The sequence below is a fragment of the Neopsephotus bourkii genome, unplaced genomic scaffold (assembly GCF_033783945.1).
Source record: "Neopsephotus bourkii isolate Nb327-2 ecotype Australia unplaced genomic scaffold, CSIRO-AGI_Nbou_v1 NB_1027, whole genome shotgun sequence".
NCBI lineage: Eukaryota > Metazoa > Chordata > Aves > Psittaciformes > Psittacidae > Neopsephotus > Neopsephotus bourkii.
In genome coordinates this window covers 1,719,470-1,739,509 of record NW_026901516.1, presented here as the reverse complement: position 1 = coordinate 1,739,509, position 20,040 = coordinate 1,719,470, and the positions used below count along the sequence as shown (strand labels likewise).

At 37.6% G+C, this 20,040-nt stretch overlaps 1 protein-coding gene across 1 annotated transcript in view; it reads right to left on the bottom strand.

Moving 5' to 3' along the window:
- The window catches only part of TTC39C (tetratricopeptide repeat domain 39C), a 34,949-nt gene that overhangs the window by 2,133 nt on the left and 12,776 nt on the right, over positions 1-20,040 (bottom strand). Inside the window, exons 4-12 of the mRNA XM_061360530.1 lie at positions 19,280-19,394; positions 15,297-15,651; positions 13,797-13,965; positions 6,789-6,882; positions 5,907-6,014; positions 5,291-5,400; positions 4,494-4,617; positions 1,997-2,094; positions 1,180-1,284 (exon numbers count right to left, since the gene is read on the bottom strand). Of these exons, the coding sequence (XP_061216514.1) occupies positions 1,180-1,284; positions 1,997-2,094; positions 4,494-4,617; positions 5,291-5,400; positions 5,907-6,014; positions 6,789-6,882; positions 13,797-13,965; positions 15,297-15,651; positions 19,280-19,394 (1,278 nt within the window). The remainder of the gene's footprint in view (positions 1-1,179; positions 1,285-1,996; positions 2,095-4,493; positions 4,618-5,290; positions 5,401-5,906; positions 6,015-6,788; positions 6,883-13,796; positions 13,966-15,296; positions 15,652-19,279; positions 19,395-20,040) is intronic.

The following is a 20,040-nucleotide window of genomic DNA, read 5'->3' as shown; positions in this document are numbered from 1 at the left end:
TTTATTTATACACTGAATTTAACCAATATAACACATTTACAAGAAAAAAAAATCTGTAAACTCCTTGACATAACCATATTAAAATCTTAACTTGGTTAGAATTAAGTTCAAAATAACAGAGATGTTTCATTTACCACATTATCTGAATCCTGTAACTACAATAATTTCAACATGTAGTAAATTTAACAGCATACTTTTTATACTAAAATGCATGTTCATATCAATACATGTTGTTCAGGTCTTTAATATGCTCAGCCTCTCAGGTAAATGTGATTTATAAAATCCTCTTCCCTTCTGTTTCTTAGCCATTAAAGACCTCTCACATTACACCTCAGCTAGTAAATGGAATTTTCTATAAACAGCATCCACTTACCACCGACTCCAGCTCTTGCTTTTCCCCACCCCATCCCACTTTATTCAAGTCAAGCATCATTTACCTCCTCATTATCCGAGCGCCACAAGAGGGAGTTTCCTGCATGCACTTCACATACTAAACTCTACCACAGCTCCTGGGTACAGCTACAAGCAGAGGCTTCCTCAGTCCTCAACATTCAACATGAACCATGTTACCACTTTTGCTTACTGTGTGCAGTACTACATGTAAAGCAGGGTGGAAGTAAAGATGGCTCCTACATTCTCAAAGTCTTCAGATAACCCACCAGTTTTGAGACACTTCATCAGTTTAAGTATGAACATTGGAAAAGCAGGCAGCAGGAACATTACTGGACTGAGAGCTTCCCCACCCACACTTCAAGGCCCAGTTCTAAGTTGTAGAGCAGCAGGGTTTTCAAAGAGAAAAAAATATTTTTAAAAGCATTTTCTAGTTTTGTCCTCTGTCATGATAATGATTTCTATTGACTTTCCTTTCCTTCCCTCTCTAAGGGGAAGATTCAGCTCAGATGATTAAATCTTACAAGATTAACAACAACTGAAACCACAATCTTAACACGAGACACTATGAGCTCAACTACTTCATACACTACATGAAGTGATGGGTGGGTTCTGGTCATTACCCTGTAACTGCTTCCCCTAACTTAAAACCCAATTCAGTTTCTTTATGGTAGCTATAAAACAAGTTTGTAAAACTTAATATACATTATCATCTATAAACTTTAATAGTTTGTATAGTGGTATGTTGATTCCCCAACTTCATTTTAAGAGTTTAAAAATAGGTATTACCTCTGGATTGTCTAACAGAAGACAACCAAGTTCATAGCAAGCATATGGCTGGACATATAAGTTGTTCTGACGGCACAGTTCATCTTTAGCAGCTCGCTGAAAGAACTATAAAAATTAAGGAAAAAAAACCCCAAAAGATTGCAGTAATAAATTAAAATTGACTGTTTGATACTTAAAAAAACCCCAAACCAAACAGAAGTACCATTCATTCAACTTTAAGTATTAGATAGCAGCCCAAGTTTAAAAGGAGAACACATTAAAAATTTCCAGTGACAGAGATTCTTTAAGCAAGGACCCAGAGACTTTTACCAATGCTACTGTACCAAGGCAGCAAAATCCAAACAAACAATTCTAAGTAATATATTGACTGTTTCAAGACTACTTCAGCTTCATACTGAAAAATATTGGCGCTAACAAGGATCCTTAACAAGTACCTGGATTACTTGAAATATGCTTGAAAGCAGCAGGCAAAAAAAGGGAGGGGGGTGGGGGAAGATTTCTGAGCCAGCATCAGCTCCCTTGTCACTTCTGTGAATTGCATTTTATTATGGGGAGGGGAAAAAAAAGTTTGAATTTTCTTTGTTGAATAAACTAAATCCAGCAGAGCAAGGCTTTTTCATTAGTTCTTTCCAGCTTCCCCTTAACTCTTGCTCCTAACGAGCCACTTTAGCTGCCATGTTCATTGGCCAGCTGGATTCACAAAATAGAATGATCAATAGCACTGCAAACTAATGGCTTGCCTAACACACTTAACAATATTCAACAGAATAGCTCATAAAATAGGATTAATGGTGGAAATTAGCATTTAACAACGTACCTGAACAGCATCTTCAGAATTTCCTAAGCATTTATGTATGGCACCAAGAAGCAAATTCCTCAAACCAACAGCCGATGGATCATCAACATCCTGACAAGCTTAAGGAAAATATTCCAGTAAACAAACAAGATGGATTGAAATCCTTCCTTAGACAACAATTGTGGTCTACAGTGACTTTTAGTCTGATGATTAAAACTAACCAGAAAAAGGAGATGCCAGTAAATTTAATATAAATCAAAGTCATTTGGTTCATTTTAAATAAAAGCAATTTTCTATGAACCCCATCAAGCAATCTGTCACTCGTGAGTATAATTCTTAACCAGAATGAATAGGCTGATGTCAAATGCAGTTGGTGCTCTTCTCACAAGAAGAGAATCCATTTCTCTACCAGCCTTTGAAATACACACGAAAAGGTAAAGATAAAATACGACTACCTCTTTCTAGGGTTATGGGAAACTGGTTTGTCTGAGATATTGGAGGGAAAATACACAGTCCACGTTACAAGGAGCACAGGGCAAGAATTTCAGACAAAGCTGATTTGTTCTGAATTGAAACCAAGTAACAGATGCATAAAAATCTGTACTGGACTTAAAACCCCAGACTAGGATAGTTTGGCATCACAATTCTCAGTGCTGATGAAAGGATAAGGCTTATCAGTCACAACTTCGCTAGTGCACAATCTAGGGACAGACTGTGCCTCAGCTGAGAAGTAGTGCTCCATTTCCAGGAAGAACAGAATCATGATGTACATAAGGGTCTCTAGATGAATCTGGCTCCATCTTGATCAAGCTTCTTAGCACCAGCTTTGTTAAACCAATGCTAGTCCAATGAGGAGGCATTTGCATTTGTCTGCAATGTCGCCTCCCAGAAAATACTGGGAGACCTGCAGGGCTCTTCATCCATCAGAAGGGGCTAAATTGCTGTACCTGGAGCAGTGGAACTCCTTTAACTTCACATTTAGCTTCATCTCTAACCCTGCCAGATCTTAACTAGCTCTGCATTCACAACACAGTTAATTCACAACCCAAATAAACTAGCTATGAACAACTAAGAGTTGGCTGCATGACATAATACATAACACTGCCAACTCTTGGCTTGTCTTGCAAGTCTCAAGTTACTTAGCGTTTTACTCACAAAGATATACATGGACACAAATTAAGTCCTTTAAGTCAACTTTTAGCTCTGAGGAAAAGCCTGGAAACTCGACCCTGGCACGTTACACTCCCATTGTTCAAGAGAAGAGGAAGCAAAATAAATCCCCTATCATCTCATCATTCTTAAGATACACATGTTGCACAGTAATAATGCTCTCATTGCGCAGAAAATCTTCAACCAAAGATCACTGATGCAGACACATTTGTCAGTGTCGTACAAGAAGGGTATCTCTGAATTGTAGTCTGTACTGCTATTTCACATTAAAAGGTGAACCAGTGGCTAGAAGCTTATACAAGGAGGACCTGCACTGCTTCTGAGTGTGTGGGAGAAAAGTACATCCTCTTTACAACGTGTAAAGCTGATTGTTCTGAAGGCAAATGACACACAGAAAAAAATAAATTCATTTTTACCTTACTAAATCTAATTTTAAAGTTTTCACCATTATCTTTGGGATTTGAAAACCTAGGGATCTGAATAGAACCCTTTGCCATCCAATTTAAATGGAGAAATTATCTCAAATTAAAACCGGACCAAAACCTCACTACTAGGCATGACTCTCAACTTAAAGACTGGTAGGTTTTGTAGCTTAACATGAAATGCCCAAAATTTCATTACAGAAAAGAACCCCACAAACCAACAAAGAAGAATCTTGGTGGGAGAGGTTTTTGTTTTATTTTCCCAGCGAGCAGGTAACAACCTGAAACTCTGGTTTCGGAATGTTTACAGAATGTAAACATGAAATATAAACCAGACTGACTGCAGGATGGAGGGTAGAGAGCATGGAAAACTTCACGATCAATACAGCTATCATAAGCTTCATGTGACAGACATCCAAAGACATCTGGAGACTAAGAAAAAGTCAACCACAAAATGCTCCTTTCAGCACTAAGATGGTCCCAGCAGCCAAGATAAACAGAACCCTTATGTCACAGACGACCTCACAAGATACGTATTTCCTCTTAGAAGAAAACTGACATGCAGAAACGAATTGGCAGGAATTTTATTTTTCAGCTAGGTTTAAATAAGTTAAATTTTGCTTAATGACTTCGAACAGTAACTATGAAACTATTGTTTCATTTTAAACAATAGGCAAATGCAACTGATTAAAAACCAACTACATGCAGCAGGCAGTAAAACTTCTCCCAAAACTTATAAAAATGTTAAAAATGAAGTATTAGCTGAATCTTAAAATGAGTTATCTTTTGTTACTCAAACTGTTTTGCTATGACATACGCACAGAAGTTCCGGTTTTCATGCTGCAACAATCAGATATTCCACACAACAGAAGAAAATGATACATCTCAAAAAAAAATGTAAATAGAGAAAGCAAGAATCCATATACCTTGGCTCATGTGCTGTAGGTTCGAGAGGGAACAGTTTGGAAGGGCTTTCCACAAGTACAATACTTCAATAGATGCCAGGACACATAGTTCTTTGGTTGGCATTTGCTTTCTAAATCTATCTGCCTGTAAAGTGGGGAGAAAAAGGGAAGAGAGATCTGTCATCTGTCCTCTTCAAGGGAACATAATATTCACAAACAATATATCACAAACAGTAATTCTGTTCCATCAAAGCATCCAACAATTTATCCAACAATTTAATGAAAATAAAGTCAGCGGCAACTTAAAGACTTTAGGACTGAAAAGCAAAATCTTTCAGTTAATTTAAGGGCTTACATACTGATCAAAATTAAAGCCTCCTTGTATGCAGCCTGATTTGTTTTACTGCATTTCACAGTCCCAAGTACACACTGACTGGATATTGAAAGAGTAAGATCTTTGAGATCATCAGTTGGGAGGTATTTTCTAGACAATTCCTAGCTTTCAAAAAGAACTCAGGCTTTGACAAACAAGACAAGATAAAAATGACTAAGAAAGGCAAAGACAGAAGGAAATTTCCGAAGCAACTACAGCATTATGTATTTTTATCTTTAATAATTACTTTAGTTCAAAGCAAATTGCTAATTCATATTTCCTTTGCTAGGTCCTTAAAATACATGATACTATTATTTTTCCACAGATGCAACAGAGCAGAAAAAACAAATACATCCTTCAAAAATAAATACTGGTAAAGAATCCAATAAAATTATCAAGTGTAATTACTGTACTGAAATAAGTCAGCCTATGCTAAAAACCAAACCTTTTTCACTGAAAATTGTTCAATCTGATTGTTTTTCCTTTTGAAAAGCTTCTGAACTTCCTTGAACACATTCTGAGCACCACTGACATCACCAGTGGCTCCTTGACATACTAAAGAACACAAACAAAAAATGCGTTAACACTACTGGGATATGAAACAGGAAACAAAGATTGCATATTATACAGCCACAAGAAAACACACACTCACTTCCAAAAAGGATCCAGACCTGGGATTTGAGAAACATGCTAACCCAACTCTCCCAAGTACCCGCTGTGATCATTAACAAGTCAGCACTTTTTTGTATCCATTAAAAGAACTAACACCCCCCAGTCTCTAAGGATTTATTTATTATATCTTCATAATAGAGTTATATGACCTGTAACTACACTGACAATCATAAATACTATCAACACTGGGGGGGAAATGTATGCACATGCATGTACATGCAAGTGTACATTTATAAAACCCCAAAATTAAGTAAGTCTGGCATAAAGGTGCATAAGAAGCAGACAGTGTGGAAGACACTATGTGCATAAGTAAATACACCAAAACAAAAGTGCCAAAACCTTATCACATCACTGATTTATCATTTATCCAACACATTGATTATACTCACCTGCTGTTAAATAAGCATAGTAGCACTGGGACCACCTGGATTCATTTTTAAGCCTTTCAAAGGATTCAAATGCATCTTTGAAATTCATCTCTATCATGCTGCACCAACCTATAAAAGCAAAATGAATTTAACTTCAGAGAAAGCATAGTAATTCAAATTTGGTGTCAGTGTTACTGCAACATACCACCTGCTCCAAGAGCTGGGGCTATTTCAACGTTTATAACAGTAACCGGAAAAGTTAAACCCATAACAAATCAATGAAACACTTAAAGCCTGGTTTAAATTTACTGGGAAATGTTGAATTACAAGATTGCATATAAAGCAATGAATCCACTTCAGAGCAACAACAAATCTATACAGACATAAAAAACACTTTTTTTTTTTTTTTAAATACCACATTTTGTAGGATGCTGAAACTTACAAAGCTACCACTTGCTCCCTTGTTCTTCCCCACTGTGACATGATCCCTTAACAAAACACATTTAAAGCTTGAAGCAACATTATCTTCATCACTTTAAACACTTGTATACAAATTGAGAACATATTGCTATTGACAGAAGGAAATGAACACGAAATACACGTCCTGCAAGCTGTGAAGCTTCACTAGTCCCATTTGGTTTTGGCACAGATATTGTGATTCTACAGAGAAATCAGATTAATTAATTTCTCCTTCTAAATAATATTCTGGAGGTGAACAGTTTGACCTTGATTCTACTTGTTGAATTCTACTTGCCTAAACAAGACACGATCACTACCACAGTCCATCCAAGACAAAAGACAGTATTGTAAAACCCTTTTTAAAATCCTAATAAAGATAATCCAATTTTTTAATTGAAGTTGCTAGCCTAGACTTGAAAGTGAGTGTGAACATATCCAACTTACCTATTTCATATAAGCAGACATGTTGAATCTCCCTTTGGTCTGTTGCAAGTTCCAAAGCGGTATGAAATGAGGTCAAGGCACTATTGATTTGACACTGAAAGTGAAATATATAAATTAAAAAAAAATCAGATGTCTGAAATTTGTTGGACACTTTGATGTTGATAAAAAATTCATGTTTCTATTTAAAATAACTGTAGTTAAAAATATCAATATTGAAGTGTCTCAGACTACAGACTCTGATTTGATTAGGGAGTCACAACATCCCATTGAAAAGAAAACCTCCAAATACATTTTCAGACTCCACATTATTTTAAATCAGCTAAAATCCACCACAGAGCTAACAGTTTGGAAAATAGCCAATATTAATTCAATATACCAGCTCCACACTGCAATTCCTTTGGCAAAATTCCCTTCTCCCAGCTCTCTCGACCTGATCACTGCTGAATGGACGTCTGGGCAAATTATGACAAAGTCTTTATTTACAATAGTAAATGAGCATCTTAAAGAGGTCCCACAATGAGCAGATTTTTCCATGTGCTTTGTATTCATGATAGGAAACATAATACAAAAGCCGAATTATAAGAGACAAGTGAAGTAAGAATTACCAATATAAAGTAACTCAGTTTCATATTTAAATGAAACTTTACATAAGAATGCAATGGTTCTAATAATGAGTTCCACCATGTACAGCAGCAAAAATTTAAGACTTACAGTATGGCACCTGCACTCTGAAAGTCATATGAGAAGTACAGAACACTACAGAGTTTAAAAAGGCTGGGAGAGGGACAGTAGAAAAGGTTAATACGGTAATAATGATCACCAATAATTTACAGATCAAATTTACGATTTCAAGATCATCTCTCAACCTTAGAAATCAGAAATCACTGGCTGTATTCTTTCTATTTGCTATTATGTTTGAAATTGGTTTTGTGCAGTAAACTTGAGTAATTTCATTTCTACACTTACATGAGTCATTCTACCTTCAAAAGCCTATTTTTAGCATTTACTATTTTTCCCTTTCTAGGATGGGACTTCGCTATAATAATCATCATAAAGAGAGTTTTATTAGTTTCATATACAGACACACTATTTATCCTGCTTTAACAGTGTTCCCATATTTATTCTTGCATACAATTATAATAATTTAAATAACAGAAAAAGTTTAAGCTGCACTCTGCTGGCTAAGCATGTAAGTCAAAGAAACCCTTGAAAAAGCAAACCTGTCATCGTACACAAGCATAACTGAATTCAATAATTCCTGCAAAAATCTGCAGCACCATATCTTAAGACTACACACACACAGAGAACTCTAGAGTGATTTTATTAGATTTTGTTATTTGTCTTATCAGGGAAAACTGTTTTAGTTGCTAAGAAACAATTTAACCATAAATCATATAGATTGCATCAAGAGAGCAGAACTGCCAGCAATGGGATCCACAGCCGTACCAATATAAACATTGTGAAAATGTGCGAATAGTGATTAGACTAAGATACTTGTTGGCATGATGGAAGAACACACTATACAAAAAGACAGGCAAGTTGTATTTCCCCCAAATTAAAGAGGGAGTGTGAGCAATGTACACCTTGTTTTTACTTTTGTAGCAGCAGATTCTCTCCACTACATATTACCTCACTGATGCTACTACGTGCAACACAGGATCATAGAATCACAGACTGGTTAGAGTTGGAAAGGACCTTAAAATCATCAAGTTCCAACCCCCCTGCCATGGGCAGGGACACCTCGCTCTAAACCAGATCACCCAAGGCCTCATCCAACCTGGCCTTGAACACTGCCAGGGATGGAGCATTCACAACTTCCCTGGGCAACCCATTCCAGTGCCTCACCACCCTAACAGGAAAGAATTTCCTCCTTATATCCAATCTAAACTTCCCCTGTTTAAGTTTTAACCCATTACCCCTTGTCCTATCACTACAGTCCCTAATGAGGAGTCCCTCCCCACCATCCCTATAAGCCCCCTTCAGATACTGGAAGGCTGCTATGAGGTCTCCACACAGCCTTCTCTTCTCCAGGCTGAACAGCCCCAACTTTCTCAGCTGATCTTCATACAGGAGGTGCTCCAGTCCCCTGATCATCCTCATGGCCCTCCTCTGGACTTGTTTCAACAGCTCCATGTCTTTTTTATGTTGAGGACACCAGAACTGCACACAATACTCCAAGTGAGGTCTCACAAGAGCAGAATAAAGGGGCAGGATCACCTCCTTCGACCTGCTGGTCACACTCCTTTTGATGCAGCCCAGGATACGGTTGGCTTTCTGGGCTGCAAGCATGACTACCTCGAACCTGTTACAACCCCCGTCTTACAGATACAATAAAACGGTGCTGGAATTTTTATCTTACATTTCCTGAATTTGAATTAAACTAAGCACCTACAGAGTTTACCCAGCCAAGGTGGCTTCCTGAGCCAACACACATTTCTCCACGGAGTTCTGAAATCTCAGGGCACTTTCTCTCTTCCAGGTCCTCTCTTCTTGAACAGCACTATGAACTCATAAGGCTTTTAAGAAGTTATGCTAAATTTTAAGGGGAAACCAGCTAACTGTATCTAAAACAGGACAATGTGTGTTGGGGGATACCATGGGAATTTCTGTCTGTATTTTCTATTCCCTAACACACATATGCCCCAGACACCCCCTTGCCCTTTTTTCCTTAGACACACCGGAAAATCAAAATAGAGTAAAACTAGGATTCTGTCCTTTATAGCTGAGAACAAACAACTAGAGTGGCCCACACAACTGCTGAAAATAAACTCTGACATTCATTACACAACCTCTGAAAATTTCTTAACACATCACTTGAGACTTTACAGCAGACTTAGACTCTTCACTGCTTATTATTACTCTTGCTCTCAGACTACTTTTCTGTGCCACATCTCCCACTCCTAAATGATGCTGAGATGCCTACAAAAGGCAACTGAAATTCTTGTCAGCATTACATTTAAGCCTGCAACACCACTGCATGTTTTCACCAGCCTGCAAATCAGTGTATGCCCAAATGTACCACTGGTGTTTTGCCCATCAGCTGGAGTACTTTGTACTTTTCCCTCCAGACTTTTAACATACACTTATACCAACTGACCTCTATAGACCAAGCCTCAGAACTCAGGGTTTTTGTCCCACCCCTGGGACAGAGATTGGTTGTTGTTTATGCATACACACCTGGAGTCTGTTCTCAATCAAAGTCTGTTCCCAATCACAGAAAAGTAATCTTGCCCAGTTCATGATTTTGCTAAGCACTATTTTTGCTTTATACCCTTACCACTTTCCACATGAAGCTATCAATCTATTTAACTATTTCTGAGCAGAACAATTTGAAGAGGAAAGCAAAACTGCAAGCTAAAAAGCAGAAATGGGTAAGAATTCAGAACACCACCTTTTAATCCTGCCACCATATGCCCATCTTTCACTACTGGTCAAAATACCACACTTAAATAGTCTAAGTCACAAGTAAATTTGCATTTATTAATATAATTACAATATTAGACAAGGCAAATTTAGCAAATGGATGTCAATTATTTTTATTTTCACAGTAATACGAAAGGCCCAAGGGTACAGCCAGAAACTCTGAATTTCAGAACAGTGGGTTTCAGCAGCTACTGTACTAATTACTTTTTACGTACCCTTTAGGCACAAGTACAAAACATTATTCTCACTTGGTTTTAATAGCTTAAGCTTACATGAAACATCATTACCAGCTTCAGTGGAAAATATTTCAAAGACAGAAATACTTGAGGCTGGAATAGATAGTACACCATCATGTCAAGCACATAAGTATGCCCACAAAAACAGCCTAAGTGTAAAAGCCATGAAAAATACTACTTTTAATAAGCAGTCTCTTAACTTACTCTTTGAATAAGAGAGATATGTGATCAGCCTACCAGTGCAACCTTTAACTTTCTGGTGCACTTTCATTCCTGCTTTCCCAGATCATCCTCCTCTCCTTTCCCTTAACTCATTCAACATTCTCCAAATGCTTTCAGACTTCATTCCTCAAAAACATGAAGCTGGGAAAAAAGCTGAAAGATAATTTGGTCCAAGTTTATAGTACCTGTAAGGCTACTTCTTAGAAAACCAAAATCTGTTGAGGCTTTTATTGACTAATAATTACACATGCTTTTTGGTGGACAAAGCGTTAGAGTCACATGTTTGTCATCTGTCTTTCACAGTACTGTCACTGCAAAATCTTCCTTTCTTCTCAACTGCCTCCCTTGGCAATTTTCTCCTTTGTGAGATTTGTGTCTCACTGTCCAGTCTTGCATTACTGCTTTGGCTTTTTCACCAGTTTCCCTGCCTACAGGTGTCCATGGCAGCATCAGGTTCCTTACTGGCTTTTTTTCCTTCATAGAAAAGAAAAAAATGCACACGTACAGATCTATAGGTGTATGCAGACCTGCTAGCAGAAGCTGAATATACATACCATCAGCTGAAATGCAGGATTGAAGGCTGTAAAACAAGACCAAATGGACTGCGTGCTAACAGGCTGTAACAGAAAGCCTATAATGACCGCTACTGATCTGTACTTATAGAACACAAGCTGTTTCGTATAACATTTAAGCCGCCTTTCATCTGTGCACAATTAAATTTTATCACAGAGCTGTTAAAAGATGATAGATGTGATGCTGAAAACCATAAAACAAGCTTCATCTCAAGGTATACTTTTAAGTGCATGTAGGTTAAAGCAGACTTCCCAATTTCAGTAAGACACCTGAAAACAGCATTTCTGTGCCAGCTGCCAAGTGTTTGAACCCACCTGTGTATAAACAGTTTCAAGGAAGGCCATAAAAGCACTCCCCAGGCTTTGCACAAGCTCTCCTCACCTGTCTTGGAAATTATGTGGACATTACAACTCAGCATTTCAGTTTGTAATCTAAGAATTTATGTGAACTTCTGGTTCAGAATGTATAAATGTGAGACAGATGTAACCGCAAGTGCGTCATGCAGGAAACCAGTGCAGCTCCCTGTGCCATTGCCATTAGATACAAATCTACCTTCACTATTATGTCAACAACATTTGAGCAAATTAAGCTTGTAAATTCCTAGAGTCTACAGAAAAAGCCTGAGATGTTTAACAAAAACATTTAGACACAGCAAAACCTGCGTGATACAGTATCACATATAACAAAGATATGTGGGGCGGGAAGAGCAAGGGGGAAAAGGCTGCTGAATGGAAAAGTTCTCATGCAAACACACACATGAATAGCAAAGGGACATTTTAATTCCTGTTAGCAACCACTAAGCTTTCTGCTGACTAAGGGCATGGTTACATAGCACAGCGCACAGCATTCTGCCTGCCTAAGCTAACTGATTTCATTAACATGGCCAGGCTGTCTCTGGCACAAACTATTTCACTTTGAGATAAACTTCGGTATCTACATCCTGCATCATTTAATTGCACAAACACTATAAGGTAACATGTAAAAAACCCCTCTCATCTGAAACATAACTAGGCTCCAGAAAGGGACTGACTATACAAAACTGACAATCATCCCAAACCTATCCTATTTACACATAAAAACATATACACAGCTTGCTTACAACTTACGTTTAAACTTTTTCCCTGCTTGTGCTGAAAGTCAGAAGAATCACCTGTATTTTATTCATTACACTAAACATGAAATTGAAAGGAGGGTGGGGAGTTGTAAATACCAAAGTCATACTCTGACAATCGACATATCTGTATTTGTAACTGGACTTGCATTCATAGTGTAGCCAGTCCTAGCATATTTGACTTTTACCTCTAGAATGTAATAATCATATAATTGAACAAAGATCACTAAATGTCTTTTCACTCAGAAAACAGCCATACTTCTAAAGACTGACAGCCTGCCCACGATAGTGTAATTCTACCCCCCTCCAAATCAACATCCAAATCCCATGCAAGAATGAAGCCTGCCCCTCTGTTCTTGTTATTGTTGTTACCTCTCTCAAAATATTAAGCTGTATTTGAGAGTTAACTGCAAAACCTAGCAAAGAATCATAGAATAGTTAGGGTTGGAAAGGACCTTAAGATCACCTAGTTCCAACCCCCTTGCCATGGGCAGGGACACCTCATGCTCAGTGATGTCCTACCTGGCCTTGAACATCGCCAGGGACGGAGCATTCACAATTTCCTTGGGCAACCCATTCCAGTGCCTCACCACCCTTACAGTAAAGAACTTCCTCCTTACCTCCAATCTAAACTTCCGCTGTTGAAGTTTGAACCCGTTGACCACCAACATTAAGAACTGGATCAGCTCTTGTAATTACGACATTGAGATGAAGGGTCTGAACATTCTAGGTCTGTGTATTGGCTTTTCTTGTTAGTGTGGCTGCACTAGAAATATCCTAGTTTGATAAAAGCAGCAGCTGAGAGTTGCCTACTTTAAAGTACTCACCACCATCTTCTATTATCATGGATTCTTAAAGAATAACTCAGCCAAAACCCATGATTGCAACTGCAGTGTTTGAATAGCACTCTGCAACATCATTCACAAACACATTTTCTGTGAATACACTCCTGCTTGGGTCAGAGCTCAACCTTTGCAACAGAAAACATCCTGGGTTGCCCTCTTAAAAGCAATTACTCAGAGAATTATCTGTATATGAACAACACATAAGAATGAAAGGGGGAAGAGAAACGCTGTGTACTCAGCAGATACATACTCAGATTTTAGCTTGACCAGCAAAACTGAAAGAGCTATTTATACCACAAGAAACTCATGAGTGACCAAAAGCACTTCCTTTTAGCCTCCTTTATGCTTTCCAAATGCATCAAGCCGCTGAAAAAGAATTTGAAAGTGCCAGTAATTCAGACAAAAGTAGAGGAAGAGCAGGTTTGGCATGTGAAACTGAAACTGCGAAAGAGTTACTCCTTTCTTCTTATCTTTCCATGCTATCTGCTTCTTCAGTCACAATTTGCTGAAGCTTGCACAGGTCATTCACATCAGAAAAACATGAAATAATGAAGGCTGGGGAACAGAAACCAGTCAAAAGGAAGACAACATGCAATACCTCTAATCGCTGTATCCTTCCCTTGAAGAACATGAACAGAGAAGAATTTGGATAAGCAGATTCTTTTTTTGCAAGAATTTCTTTTGCCTCTTGCAATCCTGCCTTGTTATCACTGCCATCAAGGGCAAAAAAGGGACGAACAACTGTGTGGTACCACAACAGAGCTAATCTAAAAGAAACATAAGGGTAAAAAGGATTACAGCTCTTAAACAGAAATCTAAGGGTAACATTCTTCACAGTAGAACATTATACAACTTAAATTTTCACATGATCCTGAAAGATAGATACGAATCTTTTCCTATACAACCTGGCTTTAGAACAAACACAATACTATTGCCATATATCAATGTTCTTCTAAACTGCACCTGAACATACAATGTAATGCACATTATTCAGAGGTAAAGTAACAAACTCCTATCATCAAAGCAGTTGAGTCTTTAGAACTCTAGATTCTAAAAAAGAAAAACCCACAGGAAAACTTCAAAGATGAGTTGTTAATTACAGGGAAAAAAACCCCAAAACAACAAAACCCAAGCTAGAGAAAACCAACAAAGCTAAACACACAACAGCAGACACTTGAAATCAATGTCAAAAAAAAAAATACATCCATTGTTCAGAAGAGCAGACATCTACATGACCTACATTGCTCCTGGAAACAAGGGCAGAGCACAAAGAATTCCAAGACCATCGGAAGGAGGAAACACCCTGAAAAATACAATTTTCCTTTCCCGAAAAGGAGAAAGAACACACCAACAGGAGCACTTAATCTTAAGCTTTCTTAAACAATCAGAAATCCAACCCTTCTCAAAGAAGAGACAAGAGCTCTGCTGTCAATATTTCAAAAGTGACACCTGACGGTACCTGCAGTAGGTGCCATAATAAAAGCATTAATTTAGAGATAATGGAATAATAAACCGTTTTATGAGGGTAGTTTAAATTAAGTCTGGCTAACCCTTCACACTGGGAAAACCTGAATGCAGTATGAATGCTTAGGAAAAAGAAGAGTACACAAAAGAATACTCCTCTAAAAATACTGTAAGGGAACATCCCATTTTACTCAGATGCTAAAATTAATAATAAACTGGAAAATATATTTGGCTAATAATCAGGATAAACAGCTAAGTGAGCTCAGTGATTCATACAAAATAGTATACTCTCCACAGTGGAGAATGTAACTCGGGTATATTTACTCAGCCTTCAGGGAGTGCTTTCGTTTACTCTGCTGGCATGTAAACTACTAGATGTTAGGTCTGAAGGTACTGAAGAACATAGCAAAACACTGACAAACCCCAAATATACGTAAATAACTAACAGCAGAGAGATCTTACACACTAGGAAGTGACAAATTTATTAAACCACAGCATGTTAAATAACAAACAAGTTTATTTTACCTGCTGTTGTTTCCTTTAAAGCAACATGACTTTTTGCTTTTGACTTTTTTCCAGTTACTTACTTCTAGTACTAAGTTATCTACCAAAGCATTTCAATATAGCTACTCACGTAGCTAAAGGGGCCTTCATGTCCTTACTTTCACTTGCATACATCAGTGAAGAAAGCCCCTGTAGGCGGTCTCCAGGAAAACCCAGCAGGTTGATGATTTTGAGCAGGTTTGGGGGCACCATGGATATGCAAAGATGAAAAAGTCCATATCCAAAGCTAACAGCACCTTTCAGTCTGTTTAGCGAATCCTCCGTTACACCTTCTGCAGCAATATGATTATCATTTGCAGCATCAGAAGTCAAGGATTCCCGAGTTGTTTTCTTCTGATATATTTCCTGAAGTGTATTAATGTCCGTATAGCACTTATTGTAAATTTTCCAGGCTTTTCGGAGTATCCACCCACCTTTTATGTATGCTGAAAAAAAGAAAAAAATAATCAAACCAAGGAAAAACTACTTTAAGGACATATTTAAAAAGTAGAACATGGTAGGTAGCAAATGCTATTTCACAAATCCTAAGATGTTCTATTTGCACTGACTTATTGTATAAAGGATTCTACCACAGCCAGTGGCCTCTTGAAGAGCTCTTTCATACTGGGCACTACAAACTCAAGTGCTTTTCAACCAGAGACTTAAAACCAGCCTGCAATACAAAGAGACTTCCCCTCAGCTATGCAGCAATACAACTGTCAGAAAGAAACAGAGAAATCAAAGAATTTCATGCTGGATCCTGCTTCACTATAGAGTGGAGATGAAATGGCTGCTTGGCAAACAGAGAAGCAAAACTCAGGGAAGAGATTACACCTCTTAAATACAGAAGATGTTAACAAGAAAGTTGATGGGAAAATACTAAGAAACCCCCTTCCTTCAGACTACATAATAAGATTTTCAACACCGCTTTCTTACTCCTCATATGAACACAGTGCCTTGTAATTAAGAAAAAAATCTTAGAAAAAAAAATGCATAAATGTTATGGTTTCAAAACATTTTTCAGTTACCTCATTTTCTCAGTTTCAAATGCAAGCTGGGTACCTAAATTTCAAAAGAGTCTGATCTTAAGCATTCCTCAGTTGAGAATGAGAAATTTTCAGTCTCATTACCCTCTATACAGGAGAGTAAAGAAAGGCATGACACCAAAAGATGAAGATGTCCAGTTTGCCTATTTACACAGCATTCATCCTGGTTATAGCACATCGTTGGATAACGACAAGTAGTAAAGAGATAGCAAACAGTAAATATACACATTAACTGTAAAAGCAAACACCAGCATTTTGTCTGTGATAGAGCACTGAGAGTTTGAAATTATAGTGACAAAGGAGTTAACTAAAAATCAGAGAAAACAAAAGCATGGGTATAGCAGCAGCATTGTAAACAGATTACCAGATTTACAGGGATCAGTGTTGTAAGTGATGCCAGGATTAGATGATAACAGGTGGGGTGTTTCAATGAAAAGGAGAACACTATTAATACCAAACTACTCTTTTTAAGCTTTTGACAAAATCCCTCCAATTAAAAACCAAAACCATTTCTAGAGAAAGCACCATCACAGACCAGACTACCTATTTTTTGATTCTTCTTGTATGAAGAGGGAGTGAAGCTAGTTTGACATTCTTATGAAATTGCACCGAGAAAAACTGCAAAATTTGTATTCTCAGTTGTGACAGGAGGGTTCTGTCAACATGAACCTAAAGTATTAAAAAAAAACATAAAAATCCTCTGCCTTGAGTTCCATATTAAAGTGTTATAATAAAAAATGTAAACCCCTGTCATGATTCAGCTGCATTACAAGACTAACGTTACTTCAGTTTTAAGGAATTAGGTCACTTTCTGGCTGCACAGAAAACTTTGAAAGTGATGTGGTTTACCACAAAATGAATGTTCATACAACTATGCATAGCAATGCAGCAGACAAATGAGGGAAAACCCCACATTCTACTTATCCTACAGATAGTGTTTCGGCTAATAGCTAATTACTGTGCTTGGATGCATGCATCAAATGAGAAGGGTACAATGTGATAAAAAAAAGTAGTTTTATGCTTCGCTTCTGTGCTTAATTGTGCTGCCATTAACAGTTCACTAACACAGCATAACCCCAATAGATTTGATACACTAAAATAAAACAATCTAACAAATTAAAATAACGTATTTCTGACTTTTTAAACGGAAAAATTAAAACAAACCCAACCAGTGAGCTGATATCCCACCATGATGGGAAAGTGGAAAGGCCCATGACAGCAGTGGTAAGTATTAAGAAAAGGTAGTTCAATATTGCTGTGGGAAGCTAATGTAAGTTGCTGTGTTACTAATTTTATGATGAAACTATCTGTAATACATCCATGAGGGTGGAAAAGAAAATATAAAATGTGTTAGGCACATGAGAAAGCAGCCTGCATGTCATCGTATGCTTCTTCTCAAACTGTTCCAGGAGGAAAAACAAAAAACATTTCATCCATCCACTGATCAGAAATATTTGTCTGCCTCTGAAGACTGTGTTTTGTTTTTTGGGGGGTTTTGGGGGTTTGTTTCTTTTTTTTTGTTTGGGGGGGGTGTTTGTTTTTTGGTGGGTTTTCTGGTTAGTTGTTTTTTTGGAAAACCACACTCATTTCAATAATCTGGTTGCTATTTTGATACAGAAACATGATAAAAAAAAGGATGTTTTATACATAATGAGAAAGATACTATAGTCAAAAAACTGAAATAATGGACTGAATAATTCAGTAATAGCAGTAACCAGCAGTTGCTGAGGTGGTGTTTAACTACAAATTTCAGGTATATTTTTTACTGAGTAGAGTAACCCAAATATATCACACATCCTGCAGTACTCTGCTACCCATTTCAGTTCTCTGAGCAGCACAGGAGAAAGGGAACAGACACCACCCTCAGTTACAGCATCCAACCCAATTATGCAGCTGCAGAATACATACTGAAATAAGAAAACAACTTCAAGGGAGAGTCCCCCTCCCCCCCAAAAAAAAACCAAAACCAAACCCCAACCAAAGAACCAAGCAAACAACCAACAAAAAAAACCCAAGCTAAAACCAAAACCCAAACACAAATGAAAACCCAGAACCGCATCAGAACAGTAAGAAAACCTTCCTGCAGCACTACACACGCAGCAGATGGATAAATACAGTGAATTTCTGCTGGCTAGAACCAACCACTTTCTTGATGGCTTGGAGGAAACCAAGTCTGCACATCATAGAAAGTATTATGCCCTTAACTGAAGATCGTAGCGTTATTTTAAATAATCTGAATGTTATTTCCCTGATTCCTTTCAGCAGGGTTTTCACTGTCAATCTGGTCTGACTGATACAATTTATTTGTTAAGAACCTGGGAATGTGCTCAGTTTGTATATGACGCTGACCTCATTTTCTATAAACTAATGAATGAAGGCATATTTTAAGATTGTGCAAGAAATCCAGGAATGCAAGAGAACATTAGAAACAGATCTGCAGCAGAGACAAGGAGGTTTGTATTCAACATGACAGGATTAACCTCTTGGGCACTCAAGGACACTCTTGGTGACCAGACAATAAGAACCAATTCAGCAGCTCCATCTTCACCACACTCCATTTAAGATTACTTTCACTGGCAGTTTGTCACCTCCTTGAGTTGTTGCAAATAGAATGCATATGGAGCATTAGGATTTTCCCAGTGACCTGGACTTACAGCCTTTTTTATAGGCCACACGAAGCATGCAGATGCTACCCATCTTTGTACCAACTCCTCAAATGCTTCTATGGGAACATGCTAGGGATTCCAGCCTATCTTAAGGAGAATAGGTTGTATATGATTACTGGTGTGAAAAAAAAACCCGAAATCTGTAATCTGTAGTAATACAACTCATTTTATGATACTACTACTTACACATAGGTAGGTAGTACATCTGCAAGTGTACCAATCTTGGAATGTTTCAAATGGAATTATGCTCTTTCTTACAAAAAATAACCTTTACTGACAGTGATATTGCCACTTTATGATCAAACTTTATTAAAAAGACATCATACAACAATAAGTATCTAAACCTTAAAGCCCCAGCACACCTGATAACTCTTGTTTTACAAATGAGAGCACAGCCAAGTAGACTTGACAGTCTGCTACAATTATTTGTCTTTGTAGACGATCCATCATGGATAGAGTGGATTTTCGTCCATCAACCTATTTGGAATATACAAACACAGAGCACAGAAAAATGTTAACAAAGATAATACAGAATATTAATCAATCTAAAAAATTAACAAAATCCAAAATTAACTTCAAGTGGTACTACTGCTACTAATTTAACTCAGCATTTTCAAGTGCAAAAGTTCTTTTGACAGGTCATCAAGCAAGATCCTACTTAACAAAAAGGGAACTCTTACATATATACTACCAAATATTTTTCTTAAGATTCTACAAATACTCAAGAACACATCTAAATTTCATTTCATTACTATTAACGACATCAGACATGCAACAAAAATATGTCAGATAGCAAGAGCACAGAAAGGGGTATATGATAAGTGACAGAGAAAATGCAGTGCCTCTAAAGAGCAGAGAATTAAGTATGTTGCATTCAGTACTTTTTACTAAGTAAACTAAATATTGAAGAGAAACGCCTGCTGCTTCTGCTGTAGATCTGCTATGTCACAGTAGGTAGGCCACTCACTAGACATTTCTGTATGACTGCTTCAACTAGTTCTCAATCTGCAAGCTTTATTCTTATTTAGAACCAAAAGTCTAAAAAAAGGAAAGAAAACTCCCTAGGAATACGCCTGGCACACAGCACTATGCAGCCTCAACAGCACAACTTTTGACTGTTACT